General features: G+C 36.5%; 1 protein-coding gene across 1 annotated transcript; it reads right to left on the bottom strand.

The window, feature by feature from the left end:
- Nucleotides 1-7,718: 7,718 nt before the first annotated feature.
- Nucleotides 7,719-17,585, bottom strand: GMNC (geminin coiled-coil domain containing). Its single transcript, XM_011981348.1, has 5 exons — nt 17,528-17,585; nt 15,596-15,770; nt 13,839-13,927; nt 12,493-12,609; nt 7,719-10,762 (listed from the first exon to the last, which is right to left on the bottom strand). Exons 1-5 carry the CDS (start codon nt 17,528-17,530, stop codon nt 10,142-10,144), a joined length of 1,005 nt encoding a protein of 334 aa, XP_011836738.1. The 5' UTR covers nt 17,531-17,585; the 3' UTR covers nt 7,719-10,141.
- Between the last annotated feature and the right edge of the window lie 254 nt (nt 17,586-17,839).

Below are 17,839 nucleotides of genomic sequence, written 5' to 3'. Positions count from 1 at the left end.
GCAACAAATTATTTAAAGGCAGTGCATTAGTCCATCCTCACACTGGTGTGAAGAACTACCTAAGACTATGTGACTGCAGAACTGGGAGTCAATTAAACCTCTTGTCTTCATAAATTAGAAGTCCCAGGTAGTTCTTTATAGCAGTGTGGAAACAAATTAAGAAAACAATGATAAGGTCTAGGGCTTTTTTTCTTTTGCTATTTATTTTGAAACTTTTTTTTTTTTTTTTGAGACTGAGTCTCGCTCTATCCCCCAGACTGGAGTGCAGTGGTGTGTTTCCTGCTCACTGCAATCTCTACCTCCTGGGTTCAAGCGATTCTCATGCCTCAGTCACCTGACTAGCTGGGATTACAGGCATGTGCCACCACTCCTGGCTAATTTTTGTATTGTTAGTAAGGACATGGTTTCATCCTGTTGGCCAGGCTGGTCTGGAACTCCTGACAAGTGATCCACCTGCCTCGGCCTCCCAAAGTGCTGGGATTACAGATGCGAGCCACCGCACCGGGCCTCAAAACTCTTAAAAGTGTAAATACTTTTTTACAAAACAAGTACAGTTTCAGGAAATAAGCAGTGAAAACATATAGCCACAAGAGGTTCCCACATTATATGTATAATGTATATGTATGTACATTATGTCTGTATAGTGTATATGTATATGGATGTATAGTTACGTTATATGTAATAAAGAATGTTGCGCTGGGTGTTGTGGCTCATGCCTGTAATCCCAGCACTTTGGGAGGCCAAGGAAGGTGAATTACCTGAGCTCAGGAGTTCGAGACAAGCCTGAGCAACATGGAGAAAACCAGCCTCTACCAAAAGTACACAAATGTAGCCAGGTGTGATGGCATGCACCTGTGATCCCAGCTACTTGGGAGGCTGAGGTGGGAGGATCGCTTGAACCCAGGAGGTGGAGGTTGCAGTGAGCCAAGACTGCATCACTGCACTCCAACCTGGGTGACAGAGTGAGACCCCATCTCAACAACAACAACAACAACAAAAATAAATAAATAAATAAAAGAAAGAAAAGAAAAAAGGAAATTGGAAGTAACTTTCATATGAAGAGGTAATTAGTTAAATATGTTATAGTACATACACAAAGTTGCCATGCCATGCATTAATTGAAAATCATATTGCAGAAAAATTTTAATAACCTGAAAATATTATAGTTTTTTATGAAAAAAGTAATTATAAAATTACTGTTTGATATGTGTATATATATACAGATTCACATATACCTATGTGTGCATATAAAATTTATTACACATTTCAACACCGTTTTACAAAAATTTTGTAAATTCATACGCAAATATCTTAACTGAAGCAATATGTGGAAATTTAAAGTTGTAAGCTTTGACATATTTATTTGGTGATTTATGACTTGCTGATAAGCACCTAATGATTGCTGAAAAGAAGTTCATAGAAACTCTAATTTGTTTTACTGTACATTTGTGCTCCAGTTCATCTCAAAAAACCTACTCTGTTTATTTGTCCAACTAATTTTTCACTCTCAACAGACACTTTTGAGTCCATTTGTTGGGAGACCTCAATTCATTGGAATATTAAGATAAATTAGCTTTATTTTTCCCTTTGGCTGATTTTAGCTTTGCTATGTTGAATTATACTTTCTATTTTGAGGTAAATATCATAAATATTATGTCACTCTTGTTCATGAAACTGAGTCCATGTGTTTTAAACTTTAATCTTTTAACTGATTGGACTGATAATATAACTGATCTCCCTCTTCCAGTGTGGGTTAAACGTGTGGTCCAAGGCACTTAAGAATGGAGGAGAAGGTCCATTGTTGACACGCTTTGTTTTCGTGTCTTATAATTGGATTCATATCTAGCAAATAAAATGAAGTTTAGCCTATTCTTACTCATGGTTGCTGCTTCCCTGGATAACATGACTAGCTATTGATGTCCTTTATCTGGCAGAAATAAAAATGCTGGTTTTTCCCACATATTGTGGACATATGTCTTGGTTTGGTGACAAAGACCTAGGGTTATATCTATTGCCCCAACGTAACTTCCAGTTTAGTATTTGTCACTCTAGAAATGTCATAGTTTGGACAATAAATTATATAGTTATGCTCCTGGTGTGATATATTTGTGGGGTCTTTCTAGGGACCTGAAAAACTTCTACATAGCTTTACCTTGACCATTTCTCACAACTCCTTCTGCTAACTTCAGCTCACACTATCAGATGTCTAATCTACAGCCTCTTGCAGCTCAGATCATTGCCTGAGAGATGGGTGGGGAACATAAAGATGTCTCAAGTTTATTGAACAGAAGCTTCTGCTGAACTTCTGCAGTGCTTCATCAACCACAGTAATTATTTTGTGTTGAAAAATGTTGAGAATCCAGGTTACTGTGCTGTCTCCTCTTTCATTGCCCTGACATCCAGGTCATGTTGCTGCAGCCCATGACTATATGAGGAAAAAAGATTACATTCCCTTTCTTGCCATCATTCCTCATCTTCACATGACTCTCTTGCATACCTCCATTTGCCTGCAAAGGAGAAATTTCCTCCCCCTCTTCCTCTAATGGGGAAAGGGTAAGGATGGTTAGGATAGGCTCTTTTCTCATTGTGTGTTCCCGAAAGATGATGCCCATTACCGTATACTCTCCCTAGTCCTCATGTTATACGTGCAGCACTGTTAAGATCTTTACAGAAGTATAGGAATATCATGTTTAAAAAATGACCTATAATTTTGAAACAAAACTGGTGGATATGCATCAAGAACAGCCGGTAATTTTCACTATCTACATTCCCATAATTTTGTCTATAAAGGGTATGGCCGCCTCAGTCTTGAAAAATTGAAAACCTTTAAAAAGGACATCTATGAAAATTGGATACATTTAATAGTTACCATACTGATACTAGTGTCAATCAGCATGAAAACGGATGCTTTAAGGTTACAGATAACATATCTAAGCTATTGTCTTCACTCCTTTGGATTTGATATACACTACTTCCCTTTTATTATTGATAAAACATTCATAGAAGCTGTATGTTTCATTGTACAGAAGTTTCTGCTGCATTTCAAAAATATATACACCATTTTATAAAAATCCACTCTGTAGTCAACTGGAAAAGTTACCGTTCTCTACAAGGGCCCCACACTTTGTGCTGTTGAGCTTTTTGTTCTACCTCTACCTCTACTTGTTGCAATTATAACTTTATAACCAATGAATGTTTCTGATCTCATGCCATCAGTGAATCCTTTCCTAGTTTCCCTCCACTTACCAATTGGTAAACTCTTTGAAGACACGAACTATAGTGCCTAGAACATAAAATTTCACTTTGAAGACAATAGGAAAACAGTGGGCATTTGTTGAATTGAATCCGTAAAAATACCTCTAACTGATTTAATAGTGTTGCATTTTATGAAATGTGAAGCTTTTCATTTGAGAATTAATTTGAAATGGATTTTTACTCTATATGAAGGCAAAGATTGAGGATATATGACAGAAATTTAACATATACACAGTCCTTAAAAGTTATAAGATTATCTCACAAAACTGGTAAACATATAGGGCAAACATTATCTCCATTTTACATGTGGATACACTGAATCTGAGAAAAGTTAAATTAATTTCCAAGATTGATAGTTATGAGTGGAGGAACCTACTTTTTATACTGCAGTCTTTGTTTGTCCATAATATCACTGCGCTGTACGAAAGGCAGTGGGAATCTCTGTATTCTGATCAACTGACATAAATAAATCCTAATAATTACTATACATATTAAACGGTCTTCTAGAAGCCCATTTCAAGGTCATTGAAAGGATATTTCTATTCATCATCTAGGGCTATTCTGAGCCACCAGTCATTTTTACTCTTGCTGTTAACAGGATGGCTCCCAAGAAACTTGATTCATCCTTTATCATTTCAAAAGGAAGCAGCATGCTGATAACAACTATTGTCTTTGGAGGGAGAACAACAGGATGGGCTGGGTGGGACTAGTCATGGTTCTGAAAAACAATGGAAGAAAAGGCTAAGGCCCTGGCGATATGGTGCTCTAATTCCCCAAGGAGACTGAGATTCCTGGGGTGCGCACACAGCTCTATTCATGGGAAGGGCCACCTGGCATTGTGCAGATGCCACTTCCAGGTTCCACCCAAGACTCCCTGTGGGCCAGGGGCTGGAAGAAGAAGAACTCTGTGGCCTCTGGAATACGGCACATCCTAGGAGAGCAAAACGAAAGGAAGGTGTGTCTTGCCTTTTGCCGGATTATAACAAGGGATTCTGAATTCTCAGTGCATACTCATTACAGAGCTTTTCTTGCTCTCAACTTCACAGCAACTGGAGGGCCCTGAGGGAATCTTTATAAAGCTCCTGAGATAGTTGGGCCTTGTCCCTGAGGGGCTAGTCATTTGGGATTAAGGACTCTCTTGAAATGAGAAATTACCTAGAAATACCCTTCCTATGCCTTATTATTTCAGATTATAAACTTGGCGTAGAAATAAGAAACAACAACAAAAACATCAGTCATGTTCCTGAAAAGGTATCAATTAACCCCTGATTTCCAAAGTGTGAGGATAGACTGTCTCTAGTGTGTTAGAACGAGTCAGCTTATAAGTATGACTATTCACTGTGACTATTCACTGTTTTACTTTCCCTTTGAGTTATACTGAAAGGGAATGACAGTAAAGGGAGTAATGCTATTACTTGAACAGGTATAACATTTATTTTCTATATTAAAGGAAGAAGAGAAAGACTTTCATAAGGATCATTTATACACTGCTACTTTAGGATTTAATATTAGTAGTGGTAATTGAGAAAGAGATTTATTTCCCTTCACTTTATTTGAATTTTTTTGTTTAAGAAGCATATTAATACTTTCGATCATGATAACCTACCTTTTCCATCCTACTTTCCTCATCCAAATTTCTGAAATGGGTTTCAATGTGTACACTTCTCTCTTTTGGAATGATGGAGGATGAATTAGGTCTCTTGTGAACAAGCCTGTTAGCAATAATGAGATTCTTCACACCAGAATATCCCTCTGTTGAAAGTAAGCAAAGGTTTAAGAGCTCCTCCATACTTTACACTGCTCTCTCTGAGGTTTGTAGTAGTCTCTAACAGTCTGTTGACTGTAAGCATATTTGTTAGTGCCAAATATTATCATTATGTATGATAGTGATAGAGACAGGAGACAGCCAAGTGTCCCCAGTGAAACCCTGCCTTCAAGCCTAAAACAGCCTGAAGACTGAAAAACCGGACTGCTGGTTCTGGATGAAGCCTGCCCTTTCCCGACTGATGCTGTCTAAATAATGCCGACCTGGGCACTGGGAGGATGGGGAAGAGCCTGAAGAAGTTCGTGTCCGTTTGCAGGAGTGAGGAGCCTGGCCTCTCCTGTTCCTGTGCGGTGACCTGGGATTTCAATATGTGAGGCAGGAAACCTGCCTGCAGGACTCTTTGCTGAAAGTTATTTTTCCTTTTTCCTTTTTGCCTAATAAATTCCACTCCTCACCCTTCCATGTGTCCGCGATCCTAATCTCTCCTATTGGTGTGACGAAAAACTGGTTTTAGCTGAACAAAGGAGAAAGTTCCGCAACGATAGCAGAAAGGGTATTAGACCTAACGTCGGCACCAGGGTTTATCTTGGGCCTCAACTATTATAATGTGGCCCATATCACACTTAGAACCAGTTTTCTCATCTCTAAAATAGAAATAAAGACATGAAACACATGGTGATAATATGTTTGAAATAACTTATATCAATGACATCCCTATTCAAGGATTATTTAAAATGAGTGAAGTCTATTCATAGTTTTCTCCAAGGAAAGAAAAGTACCACTGTAAGAAAACTAAATAAAATCCAGGTTATCCATGACTGATAACAAAATAATCTCCATGTAGAGAGAGGTTACTGCCCTGAGATGCAAGTTCCAAATCACTGTCTCTTGATATTAGTCTTTCCCTGAGGAAAATATGGCTATATACCTATATAGTGGCCTCAAGATAATCCTGCTCAAAATGTTCATATGTGAATACCCTAATCTTTTCATAATTCCTCATGGTATAACTAAAATCAATCTGGAACATTTAACTGAGGCTTTGCTCATTGGAGGTGGAATTTCACAAAACTAGAGAATATTTATGAGATGTTGATTGCTATTTAAGCTCACAGACCTTATCCCATGTTGGTTTCTGTCACGCTTTTGTATGGTGAGTGTTATCCTAACACCATTTAATAATCTATTCCTAATCATAGCCTTGCTTGAAATCCCAAACCAGATTGCTGACATTTTTTGAGCACATAGATCCAACTATTCTGGAAATATAAACATCAGTGATGAGAGCCAATGATTCTCTTGCTTTGATTAAGCATGTTTAAATTATGTTCCTCTCATTTATAGCCAAGTTAGTTTTAACACATGTTTCATCTTTATAGCCTCAGCTGAGCCTGACCCTGAGTCTGTATCTCAGCTGAGGCTGTATCTGTTGAATAAATACCTCCATTATTAATCATACTACTATTTCATACACTTGAAAATTGACATGCTTTTTCTTTCTGTGGCAAAATTTACAGAAGAAATGGGTACAGAAAACTTTTTCTTGGTTTGTTGCTCCATTCACTAAAAAATGTTTCCAAAATAAGGGCCAAAAGTAGGATGAAGTAAGTTTTTGTCATTATTTATTAGCTATAAATTCATCACAAAATTGACTCTTACATATCATTAGAAATATTTCAAATCATATAGAAATCATATTATTTAAAATATTAAGTGTTAAATTATATTTAACAATTGCAGGATATTCAATACAAGAATTAAAACTGGATGTCTGGTTATCTCTATAGAACAAAATATATAGATAAAAATATGAAAAATAGGTTGAGAAACATACTCACACTATATGTTTGTAGCTTGAAAACCAATTCTATTTGGTTTAGTGAAATATAAAGAAAAAATCAGAATTTAATATTTAATCTTCTGTGAATCTTTTGGTAAACTGAAACACAGGTAAAATTATATACCCTGACCTTACAAGCAAGATGTAATATTTATCAAAAACTTATCACTGGATGTATTAACGCTATACTTTTCTCCACATCTGTACTACAGGTAGTTGTTAAATCCATTTGTCATACTTTCTTTAAAAAGTCATTTTCTTGAATTAAGTCAAACAGACAATTTCTTCCATTAATTCACATTGTTCCTTTTCCTCAGATTTTTCAAAATTAGAGGTTAGCATCACTGAAGTCTTGAATAGTCTCATTTTTTAACATCACCTTCATAGCTGAAGTTTAACAACATCCTTTTTTTCCAGATACTAGTGAGATACAAGTATGATTTATCTTTCAGATGGTCAGAGGACATTGGAAAATTTAACAAATTTAAAAAATCGATACTGGATTCTAATTTTTATGTGTGGCTAGTTAAGAGAGTAGTGTATCCAGCAGGCACTGGACTCTAAGCCACTTAACATTTGAAAGCCTCATTAATGTACCCTAGAGAAGGCAAAGAACCATTAAGCCCTAAATGCTGAAGACATTAGTCTGACCATAGATATCATAGAAAGAAATGCAAATACACAGGATTATGGTTACAAACCAGGAGAAGAAAATCTACTATTAGGGAATGTTAAGCATAATATAAAAATAGTTATCACAATCACAAAAGACTTCATTTCTATTGCCCACTATCGCTTAAAATATGAACTGCGGTTTACTAGAGAGACATGGTGAAGCCATACAAGTAAAACATACACTCAGGTGAAAGAAATGTTTAATTTTCAAACATGAACAAAATAATTTCCTATACATAATTTAAATGCATATTAAATATTTATAGACATGATTTCAAAAACATGTGGTAATTGTCTTCCATAATATCATCCAGGATATAAGCCAGGAAAACTTATCACATTTTATCCCAAATGTTCTGTAATATCTTTAAACTGGGCCAAAATTAAGTTTCACTTAAAAGCTATCAAAAGCTATGACATTTTGTGTGGTTTTGTTTTATATACCAAATGCATTGTGCTAAGCCTGGGTGTATCCTCATGGTACTTAACACATGATAAGGCACACAAGGAATGCAAAATAAATATTTGTTAACTGATACATTTCCTTTTACAGCTTGATTATTAGACTTTCAAAATTAGTTCTATTACTTTCTCAATTCCTAGTGTACTAAAGTACAGTAATTCCAATTCTTAAATCTCTTATTCTAAAAAGAGACAAATTTCACCAACCAGGGGCACAGACACCAGAATGCAAAAGGCACAGTCATTTATTTTATTTTATTTTTTAGAAAATGGAATGTGTTCTACTTATTAAAGTACTCCAGAGAGTAATATTAATTACTATATTGGATTTTCTTCATAAATTATTTTTAAAAGTGGGTGGTAACAAAACTTTATAACAGACTTTTGCTTGCATCACCAAAATAAAGCAACAAGCAAACAGCAACAACAATGAAAGGCAGGTCTTTGTTACAAAGAATCCTAACCAACACACTTGACCTATGAGATATTGATTGTGCAAGATGACTTATTGAGATGTGGAAAAGAGAAAAATGAAAACAGGTTTCAACATGAAGGATTTCATCATTAATTGAAGTTTGTCTAAAAAACATAGGTGCACACACAAGATGTGCAAATTATTCTGGCAATGATAGGGGTTTTGAGAGATGGGAAAGAAAAAAACTAGCACAAGCACTAAAAATATATGGTTTCAAATTTAGAAATATGAAGTCCTTGATAGCAATATTTATATTCAATCTATCCACACTTATTTAAAAATTAATATGCATCTATTTTTAGATGCAAACTATTCTCACATAGTTAGACTGAGTTAACTGCAAAATGGGCTCTAGAAAAAGAGTACTGTGATCAGAGCAATGATTTCCAATGTTAACTTCAAACGACTTATATTTTTGAATTTTATTAATTGTACGTAAAGTTTACCCTACATAATATTCGCAGTGCCTATCCAAAGACTTCTCTTTAGTTTCTTCAATGACCTGAAATTGCCATGTTGGAGTAAATCTGATAGGACCTAGCCTCAATTCATAGAATATTAGTGATTATCTAGTCCAACTTCTGTATTCCACAGCTGGGAAACTGAACCTTCACAAAAGGGAAGTCATTTTCTCAAAGTCATAACAGATGAGTAGGTCTAAGTCTCATGATGGTGGTCACAGTGCCTAAATTGCTTGTGTTTTATCACTATCACACAGCATAGTGCCTGGTACAAAGTAGGCATTAGGTATTCTACAGATATCTTGGGTGGACTGATCAATGAAAAAATAAATATGTGAATGAATGAATGAATGAATGAGACAATGGCTGAGCTAGGTTAGTCTATTTTCAGCAATAAGAGTTTGTCAGTATCTGGGTAGTCGCAGACGATGACAAGATTTGTTACCACAGTCCCTCATAATGCTCTTCTTGGAGTCATGTTGGTTAAAGAAACAATGCTGGGCACATATAAAAGCTGATACATCATGAGGCATTTAAAACTAATTTAAATTCTTTGTAATTTTAAAGTTTATCTGTGATATTGATTGTTAGTGAAGTTACAGTTGTTTTGAGACTTTGTCAATGCCACCATGGGGCACTGAACTTTTCGAACTGCCATGAACATAACAGTACACACATCCATATTATGTCTTCAGTAGTAGTGGTGATGGGCAAAGACACTTGCTCTACCCCACCCTCAGCTATTTGAACATGCAGTAGTAAGTACTTGAAGCAAAAATAGGGCTCATTCTAAAGGCAGTTTTCAGAAATGACAAAGGGAGAAAAGTAAAAGGGCTGTGAATATTTCAACTACTTAAAAGAGGAAAATCTGTTAAACTGGTTATAATTGGAAAAATGTATCTAAGTCTTAAAGGAATATAGAAGCAAATGGAAAATACCTCTTCAAGTATAGGGCAAAGGGAGGATGTCAATAGCAGGTATTGGTGTGTAAACAAGTCAAATTTAGGTGAAAGAAGCACAGACATGTTTCATTATGGATTCTTGGAAGCCATTCCCTGCAGATTTAAGTGGGTAATTGAGAGTGACATTTAAAGTGGCAGGAGACAGTCTAAGCAATAGCTTCTGTATTCCACATAGTCAAATTCAAGTGCAAGAGAGGTCTTTGTAAACAGTTCATGGCAGTGCTTTGTGATAAAAAAGAGGGGTCACTAAGACTGCTTAGGGACCCAGGTAAACTTCCAGCCTCCCTCCTCATCTCGACGCACAAATGCTTGTCCCTGGTGGAAGGAATGAGTTTTCACATTACAATGAGGGCTCAGGGATGTGGAAAATGCCATCTCTGTCTTGTTGGGTGACACATTAGCAGTATAGTAAGGAAGAGTTTTCAGCCCCACTGGGGGATTTGAAAGTTGAGAAAGGCTGTGGAAATCTTCTCCATGAGTGGCAGTGCTGTGCAGGGGGGTTGTTCTGTCACCTCTATAGTCAATTGGCATATCCTCTCTGGGGACATTTTTATAATCAACTGCATCATCCGGAAATTGGGAAAATGTGCTGGTGACTCTTCTGGGATGAGATGCGAGGGCACTGTAGTTAGCTGGTAAGGTGTCATCGATAGTGTCAAGGTCTTTTAACCCAAGTGTTTGAAGGACCCAGGGATCCACAGGGGGCCCAACTTGTTCTTCACAGTTAGCAAATTCACTAGAGAGGTTTCTTTTGGCATTTTTGGGATGGGGAATCTCAGCAGGAGAGTATCTTTGTTCTTTGGATTTTCTCTTCCCCTTCCTGAATTTTCCACAGGCTTTGGAGAACTCATCAGATGAGAGCAATTTCTAGGGAAGTGATATTTGAAAGTTACACTTTTTTTCATATATTTACTAGTTAACTAAATTATTTCGAAAAAAATGATTAAGTTTGTCTTCACACACAAGTAAGATGGATTGGATTAGCTTGTTTGTAAAGTAAAATCTGTGATGACAAATTACTGCCTATAAACTCTAAATCATATTTTTTGCTCAGTTTTCTTAAATGTTGAAAGGACCAGATGATATTTTTAAGATTTCAGCACAGGCAAGTTATTATTATAACAATAATAGCACTTTCACTTATTAAGTTATCATTTATAAATAAACAATCATTTTTAAAATAAATACTATAAATGATATTTATATTTATTTATAAATACTATAAATAACATTTATATTTATTTATAAATATTATAAATTATATTTATATCTATTTATATTATTTATAAATTTATATAAGTAAATATTTATAAATTTATATGAATAATATTTATATTTATTTATAAATATTATTTATAAATAATATATTTATCATTTACAAATAAACTATCACTGACTATAATTTATAAATCACTGATTATATGTATTATCTCATTGGATATAGATGTTATTAAAATCTTCATTAATGAGGAAACTAAGGCACAGATATATTAATGGCTTGCTGAGAATGATTTAGCTTGGACATAAACCTAAGTCACCCCAATCTAGACAGATCCTCTGATTAAACACTATACAACACTGCTTCTTCTTATTTCATTAACTTTCAAAGCACTTCTGAGATATTATATTATTCTAAATCTTGGAAGATTATTAAGAGCAACAGATCAAACTGCCTAGTTATTATCACTTAATAATATAATAAGTGTCCTTTTATGGAATGGTGGCTGGAGTTAGGAGCCCAGGCAAATAACAAAGATGTATTCTCTTTTTAACAAAGGCAACTGAATTGTAAAGAAATCAAATCTAGTGTCTTCTGTTCTCCGAACTGCTCTATTTAGTAACAGTAGCAAGAAGCATCATCAATTTAGACCAAATAATATCAAATAATGTAGCTTGTCTAGAAGTACAGAAGAGATTGATGATGAAAGCATTAATGATAACATAATGGCAAATAGATAATAAAAAATTGAAAGGCAAAGAACTGAGCATGAACAGAAAAAGACTATAGGCAAGTTATTTATCCTTGAGTTAGAAATAGCTCATTTTAAAAGTGGAGAAAAAAATGTGAATTAAACGATAAGGTAATTGTATACGCCTAATGTAATTTGTAAATGCCAAATCAAGAGATTTGGACTCCGGTAATATTCACAGCATTTTAGATCTAGCAGAATTTTTAAAGGACATTTTAGACCATCCATTACAGATGAAGTGAAGTGAGGATCTAAGTAAGAATGATTTGCCTAAAGTCAAACAGATTATTAAAAGAACTGAGTGTCTTTTAGATCTGCTTCCCACACCAGTATTCCATCCATCTAATTCTGCCTTTTGATTAACCCTGATTGTCTCAGCAACCCCCACCCCTGACTAGCATTTGATTTTTAAGCAACTTCTTTTGTAATATATGACTGACACCTGCAATCTAGGTACTTCAGAGAAATGATAGATAAAAATTCTTGTGAAAGAGCCATATTTCCTTAAGAAAAACCATCCATCTCATAAATGCATATCAAGATACCCTGTTTAATCAAGGAGTTTGACATAAATCATTTCCTTTCTCAAATCACTGCTTTGTTCTTATAAAGTAGATACACACATACCTTGGCCTTTTCTTCAAGACATTTAACCAAAGCAGAATTCAGGTATTGTCTGAGGTGATTATTCTCTTCATGTAACCTAGCGAGTTCTTCTTCCTTCTGCACCAGGGTATCTTGCAGCTACAAAAAGCAGACAGTGGTGAAGGCTGCTCCACTGTACTGACTCTGTAACCTTATAGTAATGCCACTGCTCCTTGACTTGACTAGTGTTTGTTGTGTGAGCACGAGCACGGGGAGCCCTCATCCTGAGAGGCCTAAATTAAATCTACGTTCCCCTAACGCCCAGTTGTTCAGCTTTGTGCTCTGAATTCTCATTCATTGCAAAGCGTTTGGAGAGATTATAATACTTTTAAAATTGTAATCACAAGGGAATCAGGTAGATATGAAGGAAAATGAGCTGCAGGCAACTGTTTAAATATAGAAAATGATGTTTAGGAAGATGTGGCTGGACTCCTTCCTTGCACTTTTAAATAAATAAATAAATATAGAGGTGGGTCGGCTTTTTTCATCCTCAAACTGCCCTGTCTGTATGTCCACAAGATTAAATTAAATATAGAAAATGATGCCTTGCATATTTAAATAAATAAATAAATATAGAGGTGGGTCGGCTTTTTTCATCCTCAAACTGCCCTGTCTGTATGTCCACAAGATTAAATTAAATATAGAAAATGATGCCTTGCATATTTAAATAAATAAATAAATACCAGAGGTGGGTTGGCTTCTTTCAGCCTCAGATTGATCTGTCTGTATGTCCACTAGATTAAATTAAATATCGAAAATGATGTTTAGGAAGATTTTGCTGGACTCCTCCCTTGCATGTTTAAATAAACAAATAAATAAAAACAGAGGTGGGTCGGCTTCTTTTAGCCTCAGATAGATCTATCTGTATGTCCACGAGATTAAATTACCCTTCGGGGCAAAACTAACACAGCATGAAAAAAGCAATCTTAGGAAAATATTTTATAATCATTCTCTTCTCCAAGTATTAGCGATGTTATGGTTTAAAAATACTGTCACACTTATTATATCATTTGATCTTTTCAAATTCCCTCTGAGACAGGCAGCACAAGGATTACAATTCCATAAATGAGGAAAAGGCAAAGGATTCAAGGTCATATGGCTAAAATGTGTAAAGTGGGAGCTTGACTGCAGGCCTTTCTAGAGTGTCTTGGTGGTTTTTCTTTTCTCTGACATTGATCATCTAACTTTGATCTCTCTGTGGACACACAGTCATTTTAGTTCTAAACTGAGTCAGCATGAATTTCAAAAGGGAAAAGAAGCAAGATATTAACGGTGGGGAACGGATCACGCAGAACACGACCAGTCTCAACGCTCTGACTTACACATACCTGCTTGTTTCTGTAGAGCTGAGAGGAAAGCTGAGCCTCTTCCCATGAGCACAAGTCCGGAAGAGAAAAATTTGAGTCACTGAATGAATCTGTGAAAATACAAATGGATAACTGAGAAAATAGTCTTGTAGTTTCTGTGTAATAAAGAAACTTATCAAATCAAATCAGAAAGTTTAGTAGGTTCAATTATTTTTCTTAAACAGCTATTGCTGCCATACAGGAAAACAAGACATTAAAAGTTTTTTAGAAAAGGCAAGCAAGCTGAGAGAAAAAAATATTTATACACTGGATCACATAGCAGTTAAAGATGTAAATTTTTATAAGCAGGAAGGGGTCACATTCTTGCCTAATATATGTATTCCTGCTGGATAAATTAATAAAGACTGTCCAGTCTTTGTCATTAATTTATGCACATATTACTGATCTCCCCCCAAACTCGGCATAACATTGCAATTCCATTATGTTTTTCTAGTTTTTATCTTGCTTTCTAAGCTTGAGCACTTGATAATATATTGTTTGGCTATATAATTAAATTCTAATCTGTAATGCTACTAGTTTCTCTGCCTGTCTGCCTGCCTGTTTTAATCTAACGGACTGTATTTATTTGGAATTTTATGTGGTAGCACTTTCTACTTTAAAACTATTTGGACCTTGCTTCTTTGAAGATCTTAATGAAAATCTCAAAACTGTGCCCAGACCTTATCTGTTTCAACTATTTTAATCTGTATATTTTATAAATGTTTTTTTTCAGAGTGGCTTTTCCCCCCATATTTGACAGTTAGCTCTATCTATCAATAAAAAACTATGGGCATACTAACCGGGTTTACTTTTACTTTCTTTTCTTCATCTAGTACAGTTTTGACTCTTGCCCTTCTCTGGTTATACTGTGGATACTGAAATATTTTTGATTAAAGTGAAATGATAAGTAAGGAGATAGGAATAAAACGGCATAAGTAGTTTGGGTTCACACTCTTGGGCATTTTGTTTTTACTGTTGCTTGTAGTGGAAAGTTAATACTCAACAACATCCTCTGTGACATTTAAGCGTGCTTTTAATTTTTTGAGTTCCTTTGTTTGTGTCTTTTTAAAAAATAAAACGAATCATGTGGCAGAACCAATGGTATGGATATTTAATTCTAGGGTGTCTGAGAATTATTTAAGAAACCGGAGTGTTTAACACAGACATTTCTTTAATACTTATAAATATTGCTCGCATGCCACAGATCAAAATTAATATGTCATTTTATGTCAATGCTATACTTCTCTCCAAAGTTGAAGCTTTTTGTGTGTGTAAAAGGGAATCCTTTTTCCACTTCTAACACACTATCCATGGAACTTCCTCTATGAAATAAAAATTAAGCTAGTATTCCTTGCTTTTCTCTCAAACTCAGGGAAACTTTACTGAATTCCAAAAGAAGTGTTCCAACTGGTATCCTCATTCCAAAGACATTCTGCTGGTGTGTTGTTTAGAAAACTTTGATCCAGACTCACACTCCCACAGTGAGATAGGACTCTCCAAGAACTATAAAGTGTAGGGAGAAATACATGCTATCCAGTGGGCAAGGTAAAGAATCCCATTTTCACCATTTGGCAAGTGTAAAACAGCAGGCTTTCTGACTGTAAAAATCAGGAGTCCTTGGGTTTACTTAACTTTTCCATATCGTCCCTTATTCTAGAGTCCTAGCCCATGATGCTCTGTAGCCACGGGTATGGAAAAGAGCTCCAGATCTGTCAGGGAAGCAGAAGAGCAGAACTTACCCTGTGCCTGCGGTGCTTGTTGGAGCTCTCTGTTGTCCAGGAGACCAGCAGCCCAGAAAGAGACCCAAGTCTCCGTGGAAACGTCAACACTAGATTCTGACGTTGTAGTGGAATACGGGCAATTATAGCTCTGGCCTCCTACAAAGTACTGGTCTTGGCAAGGCAGAATGGTGTTCTGTGAAATTCAGAATGCGGGGAGTGCAGGGTCCCAGGAGATGGGGTGATGGAGATTTAAAAGGGGGAAAGGGTGGGAGAAGTACCGAAATTATATGCAGTGAAATATAAAGAAAAAAAATCAGAAAAGGTGTTAAGTATAGATCCATATTAATTTTGGGGTGGTCGAATTACAATTACTAAAAGGGAATGAGTTTCTTGGTTTACCCAGAATTTCCCTTAAGCCCTTTGATCAAAAGAGCAGACTAGCATTGAATGGGTAAAATTTGTACATATCCAGAAGGATTCTCTGTTGCAACGTCCAGCTCATCTAATAGTCTACCCAAGATCTAAATAAAGGGAATTCTACTTAATGATGCAAAAACATAAGAACTATTTGGTTCTTTCTAGCAAATACCTTAATTATATTTCTAAAACTCCTGAAGGACAAAGAACGCAGAATGCTAAAGCTGAAATGGATATGACATAATATAGACTAACCTCTTCATTTTTGTTTCTGAATCATACTTGCCTCATTCCTTCCTTTCTCTTCCCTCTGACCTAACATGCTGCTGGCTCAGTCTATGTATGTATGTATGTATGTATGTATCTATCTATCTATCTATCTATCTATCTATCTATCTATCTATCTATCTATCTATCTATCTATCTATCTATCTCTGTCCCGGAGATAATTAAAACATTTTGCTCCCAATACTAGGCACAGGAGCATAAAGTCACTCCAAGTAAACATATAATCAAAGCTGAAAGAAGTTTGTTAGCAAAGACAGCAAGCTCTAGTTCTGTCCATCACTAGGGCCCATGCTCCTCCAAAGTTATCTCGTCACTAACTGGCATGTATTCTCCACTGTGTTCTGATCCAGTGAACACTCTCCTGCCCTCCACTTCTTGAACCTCAGACACACAGTCTTTCCAAATGTCCAGGCAGGGGCAGGTATGCAGCCTTCCTGGGTTAATTGGTACAACACCAAATTTAAATTATCTGTCAATGCTTAATCAGGTAAAAACCATTCATTTTAGCAGAGCCCAGCTTTGGAAAAACTCTTTTTGACTGCTACAGAGCTTCTCTGGGCATTAACGTAAACAGAGAGAAAACAAATAAGAAGAAGAAAGAGAAAAAAAAGTTAAGTCAATTCAATCACACGTTGTTAATGTTCTCAGTAATTTAAGTTTTGAAAAATTCCAGTTCTGAAGCAAGTCCAGCTTGGGCAGTGCAGACCAAAGAAATTCAGCCAAAAGTTTATCAAGTGCAATTTTCTTTTATTATAAAAGTGTGTTTGCAGACTCCTTCCCTGAGATTTTTTTTTTTTTAAATCAGAGCTAAGCTATTATGCAATTGATACCTGAGAAGAAAACAAACCCCAAATATCCCTAGACAAGTTCATGTCCAAGTGTTTGCAAATATATGCATAATCGAGAGGAAGAGGTGGAAATGAAAAGAGAGTGCAGGGGGAGGGGGAAGTTGGGGAGAAAGTAAGGAAAGTAATAATAACAGAGGGAGGGAGAGAGAAGAGAGGAGAGAGAGAGGAGAGGGAGAGAGGGCGAGAGAGAGGGCAAGAGAGAGAGAGAGAGAGAGAGAGAGAGAGAGAAAGCAGATAGAGGATACGAAAAGAGAGGGCAGCAGAGAGGATCTGTTTTAATTGGTGGGTAGCAGAGAAATCTTGCTCCCAAGATGGAATAAATTCTAAACGCAAAGCTCATTAACTTCCAGAGACCCAAGTTTGCCAGCGGACTAGCTAACGCCAGTTCCTCACTTACCATCTTGCAGTGGAAGAAAGCGCTGCAGAAACTGAGCCCACTCAAGTTTTCAGGAAAACCAGTGGGAGCTTTAAATGAGACTGAGGGGAGGAGCTAGGAGAGGCGAGTTCTAATCTGCGGGAGCTCCCGGTGACGCCCAGAGCTCCCGGCGAGCGCCGCTCTCTGATTTGGTGAGAGGCTGTCAAACTGGTGACGTGAGCCAGGAGTCACCCAGCAGAGGACAAAGTCACTCACGCTCTGGGCGACCACCGCGCCGGGACCAGGGACCTGCCGAGCTGGCCACCGGCCGTGGGGCAAAGGCAGGACCTCCGG

Source organism: Mandrillus leucophaeus, unplaced genomic scaffold, assembly GCF_000951045.1.
Source record: "Mandrillus leucophaeus isolate KB7577 unplaced genomic scaffold, Mleu.le_1.0 Scaffold224, whole genome shotgun sequence".
Classification (NCBI taxonomy): Eukaryota; Metazoa; Chordata; class Mammalia; order Primates; family Cercopithecidae; genus Mandrillus; species Mandrillus leucophaeus.
This window is presented reverse-complemented; position numbering and strand designations above follow the sequence as displayed.